This window comes from Thunnus maccoyii, chromosome 23 (genome assembly GCF_910596095.1).
Source record: "Thunnus maccoyii chromosome 23, fThuMac1.1, whole genome shotgun sequence".
Lineage (NCBI taxonomy): Eukaryota > Metazoa > Chordata > Actinopteri > Scombriformes > Scombridae > Thunnus > Thunnus maccoyii.
The window spans coordinates 3132701-3137988 of NC_056555.1; the positions used below are offsets into that span (position 1 = coordinate 3132701).

A 5288-nucleotide genomic window follows, 5' to 3' on the forward strand; every position below is an offset into this window, starting at 1 on the left:
GTCTTTACTGACATCATTTACATATGAGAGGTGTTGAATTTTGAAATATTGTTACAGAGTAGTCGGACACAAATTTAAAATCTGTTTACTGTCACATTTTTAAAATTACATTAAATGAAGAAAGCAAGTAAAAATGCTTTTGTGTCAGTTCAATTTCTGAATATTTTAATTATTTGATACATACATTTACACTTTTACACATTTCTAGATAGATAGATAGATAGATAGATAGATAGATAGATTAAAGTTGTGCATCATCAACTCCTTTTCTATAAGCAAACTGCATGGAGTCCTGGAATGGGCAGACCTGCATATTAAGGGGCTCTAATATAACCCTCTCAAAATATTTCATAATATATGATATCCTGAAACCAGCGAGCTTGAGCATGCTCAATGGAAAAGTCATGCTCATTGAATCTAGTGAAAAACTTGTTAACCTCATCAGGAGTAAAAGTCCCCTCAAAAGGTCCCTCCCTGGTTGTAACACAGACAGCCTTACTGTTGTCTTGAAAATTCCCTTCCATTATTCCAATATTGATGGTGGTAAAAACTCTATGTCGTTGTGGACTCAAAAGTAGCACATGTACACAAGTCCTGTCAGGGGCCATTATTGCATGTCAAATTGCATGTTAAATCAACAATCTCATTCATAAAATGCTGCTAAGCTAATCTAATGTCATCTCATCACTCTGCTGTAGTTGTCTATAAATAATGTCAGCACTTCAGAAAGCCTCATTTTGAAGAATGCGCTTTCTGTATTTTCTTTTTTCTCTCACTTAAATTCAAGTTTGCTTTATTAGCGTGAACATAATGAAATACAATACTGCCAACACAGGTTGTACAAGGTTTACACTGCAACTGTAATACTTTCAGAATGAGAGAAAAAAGACAACAAGTGGTTTGTTCATTATTAAATTGTATACAATATACATACACAATACAATGTACACTATACTACACTATACATCAACATTACTAGACTACACTATACTATAATGAAAAAAAACATCTTTGCAAATAAATAATACATAAAAATGTAAAAAGATCACACAAAATAATAACTATACAACAAGATGAACTATGGTTTTATAATGTCATATAATGGTTGTGGTGAGAACCAAACAAGAAAACAAATTAAAACAAAAAGAGGAGTCAGATTTTGAAGGAACTGTGTGTCGTATCCTGTGCTCTGCTGGTTTTCTCTCAGGCTGTGATATGTCTGACATGTTTCTGCTTCCGTGACAATGTCAGTTTCCCCACAGTACATATTAAACTCTCTGTTGGCCTGAGTGTGCCATGATCTTTTTGTTTTTTGAGTTTGATTTAGGTTAAGAACCTGTCTTTATGTCAGGCTGCAGTGTAGCAGGAATTGTTGTTCTGTTTCTCTCTCTTGTTGCTGGCAGTTAACACAGTCTGTTCTCTCTGTGTTTAACAATTGGGAAACCCTGCTGCCACCAAAGAGACATTTAGGATGAAATCAGCTGACATATTAGTGAGATTTCTTTCTTAAAAACACTAAATAGTGTGGGGAGAAGGGAAAGAACAATTTTTGTGTGTAATTATGTGTGTAACTGTGTGAGTGTGAACTGTTCTCAGCGACCAAAGATAAAACTGTGATCATGTTGAAAAGTGAAAGATGAATCAACACATTAATGTGAGTGCAGTGAGAGGCGGAGCAACACTGGAAGAATAGAGGGAGTGTTTCAGTGTCACACTGCTGAAATGAAAGTTAAAGCAACCCACTGCTTCCAAATAGTTTGAATCGGTTTCATTCCAAAGGAAATAAAACTCACTCCTTCAGGCCTTTACCAAACCTGCAGTCTCATAAACACACAGGTGAGTACAGTAGATCATATTTACTGTGTTTAAACAGAGAACTACAACAATGAGTTTCCTCAGGTTTATTGGATTGCTGGAATAGTTTCAGTGTAGTACAGTCTTTATCCAAACTGTTTGTCAATTAGCAGCACAGGGAGACGAGAAAAGTGTTTCTTCTGTTGTTTGACACTCTTACAACAAAAAGGCAAAGAAAAGGGACTGATAGTGTTGAATATCTGAAAACCTTTTTTGCGATGTTAAACTAACAGAAGAATGGGGGAATCCAACATATTTTTATCAGCAGGGCGTCAGCTGAAGCTGAAGAGTCTGATCTATAAATATGTATATGTAATATATAAATGTAAAGAACGCTTATAAAAGATGTAGTCCAGCATACAATAACAAAGACAAATATTCAGAAATACACAAATATTAATACATAGGCAGTGATAATGCTATAATGTTATTTCTCAGTCAGTAGCATCTCATGGCCACATGATGGCAGCATAGTTGTCTTTCAATTGAATGGGAGTTACCTGTTTGAATCCTGGTGGATCATTCGGTCAGTAAAGTCTGTTAGAGTGATTTTCATTAACTTGTTGTATTCTATGTGTTTTGGTTCCCTGCCTGTCCTGGTGTCGTTTTATATCAACACCTGATTTGTGCAATCTAATGCAATTCAGCAGGACAAGGACAAATTCTTTTACACTTCAGGACTTCTTTATACTTCTTCTTTTTTTAAAAAACAATAATTAGTGATAATACTTTTCCCCTTTTAACCTTTTCCTATTATTCCAGTTATTCAACTTTTATTTATTTACAGATCATCATTAAGAAGTGTTGTCTTTTAAAGATTCGTTTTTCATAACTTCTGGTTTGGTTTGGTTTTTCAGACATGTCTTCTGCCAGCAGTCTGTTATCTGAAGATCAGTTTCTATGCTCCATCTGTCTGGATGTGTTCACTTATCCAGTCACCATACCATGTGGACACAACTTCTGCAAGACCTGCATCACAGAACACTGGAATGTTAATTTACAGTGTCAGTGTCCTGTGTGTAAAGATGTCTTTGACAGAAGGCCTGACCTACGAGTCAACACATTCATATCTGAGATGGCTGCTCAGTTCAGACAGTCAGCTGTGAAAAAAACCAGCAGCTGCTCAGAGCAACAATGTACCAACACAGGAGAAGTTCTCTGTGACATCTGCACTGAAACCAAACTGAAGGCTGTGAAGTCCTGCCTGGTGTGTCTGACCTCCTACTGTGAGACTCACCTGGAGCCTCATCAGAGAATCACAGGCCTGAAAAGACATAAGCTGATTGATCCTGTGGAGAACCTAGAAGACAGAATGTGTAAGAAGCATGATCGACCTCTGGAGCTGTTCTGCAAAACAGATCAGATGTGTGTGTGTCAGTTCTGCACTGAATCAGATCACAAGTCGCATGTCTTTGCTCCTGTGATAGAAGAATATGAAGGGAAGAAGGTTGAACTGGGGGAAACAGAGGCTGGAATTCAGAAGATGATCCAGGAGAGACGACTGAAGATTCAACAGATCAAACAGTCAGTGAAGATCAGCAAGGAAGATGCAGACAGAGAGACAGCAGCCAGTGTGCAGGTCTTCACTGCTCTGATCCAATCTGTTGAGAGAGGTCTGGTTCAGCTCATTGACATGATTGAAGAGAAGCAGAAAACAACAGAGAAACAGGCTGAAGGCTTCGTCAAAGAGCTGGAAGAGGAAATCTCTGAGCTGATGAAGAGAAGTGCTGAAGTGGAGCAGCTCTCGCACACTGAAGACCACCTCCAGTTCCTCCAAAGCTTCTCATCCCTGAACCCTGCTCCACCCACCAAAGACTGGACAGAGGTCAGAGTTCATTCATCATATGAGGGAACTGTGAGGAGAGCTGTGGCTCAGCTGGAGGAGACACTCAGTAAAGAGATGGAGAAACTGTGTGCTGATGTTGAATTGAAGAGAGTCCAGCAGTTTGCAGTGGATGTGACTCTTGATCCTGAAACAGCACATGTAGCTCTCATCCTGTCTGATGATGGGAAACAAGTCACATGTGGTTATGTGAAGAAGAATCTTCCAGACAATCCAGAAAGATTTTCCTGTTGTCGCTGTGTTTTAGGAAAGCAAAGTTTCTCTTCAGGCAGATTTTACTATGAAGTTCAAGTTAAAGGGAAGACTGCGTGGGATTTTGGAGTGGTCAGAGAGTCAATCAACAGGAAGGGACAAATCATAGGTAGCCCAAACAATGGCATCTGGGCCATATGGTTGAGGAATGGAAATGAGTACAAAGCTCTTACTGGCCCTCCTGTCCTTCTCTCTCTGAAGTCAAAACCTCAGAAGGTGGGAGTGTTTGTGGATTATGAGGAGGGTCTGGTCTCCTTTTATGATGTAGATGCTGCAACTCTTATCTACTCCTTTACTGACTGTAACTTCACTGAGAAACTCTATCTGATGTTTAGTCCCTGTAATAATAATGGTGGTAAAAATTCCGCCCCTCTGATCATCTCTCCTGTCAGTCACACTGATTAGACTTAATCTGTAATGACTCTGGTGAGTGTTGTATGGATTCAAAAGCAGCAGACATATCAATCCTGACAGGGGCCGTTGTTAGATGTCATCCCTTCTCTCTCTCCCTTCATTTCCTGTCACCTCCACTGTACTGTCCACTATCAACAATAAAGTCACAAATGCCCACAAATACTTAAAAGGCATCAACAAACAAGCAGGCAAACCTGGAGAAATGTTGGAACATTATGTCTATCATGGCACAGTCTGAATAATAAAATACTTTTTGTTCTTTCTTTTTTATTATTTGTACCATTTTTAAACATAAATAGACAAAAAAGAAGGAATCAAAAATAAAAAAAAAACAGTACAGCCCAAACCACATCACAACACATATGATTTTTAGAGGAAATTGGAGTCTGTTGGTGGGATTATTGATTCTGATTTTTTGTGTACGATGGACGTTGCAAGTTTATGCATGAATGTACCCCCATAAAGAGGGATTGGAGGCTTTACATTATCATTTGTGTTCACGGGAACAACAGTCACCATCTGTGGAGTTACTTTGAAAAATGTCTGAAATAGCTCTTACCAAAAATTATTTCAGGTTTGAGAAAGACAGTCCTATTGTCAGAAAACACTGGCATATTCTATCCAGTGGCCCCAGAGTTTGTTAACCCTCCCATACTCACTACCAAGCAAATAATCTGAGGGACAAACTTGTTAAGACAGATCTCTATGTTAGGCCTACACATTTTTTAAGATCTCTCCCCCTGGGAAAGTTTCCTTGTTGGAACTGTGTGAATTATAATGCCATGATTAAAGGGGACCTTTTTTTTTTTTTTTTTTTTTTTTACATCCCCACACAGATAGAAAAATAAAAGTCAGGGGTAGAATCAAATATAGGACCATAGTCTACCTATTAAAATGTCCTTGTGTGTTTTGTTATGTGGACAAG

The 5288-nt window shown here is 38.4% G+C and overlaps 1 protein-coding gene across 1 annotated transcript; it reads left to right on the plus strand.

Moving 5' to 3' along the window:
• Positions 1–1755: 1755 nt before the first annotated feature.
• On the plus strand, positions 1756–4585 carry LOC121891027 (E3 ubiquitin-protein ligase TRIM21-like). Its single transcript, XM_042403736.1, has 2 exons — positions 1756–1836; positions 2712–4585. The coding sequence occupies exon 2, from the start codon at positions 2714–2716 to the stop codon at positions 4352–4354; it is 1641 nt and encodes a 546-aa protein (XP_042259670.1). The 5' UTR covers positions 1756–1836; positions 2712–2713; the 3' UTR covers positions 4355–4585.
• The last annotated feature ends 703 nt before the right edge of the window (positions 4586–5288 follow it).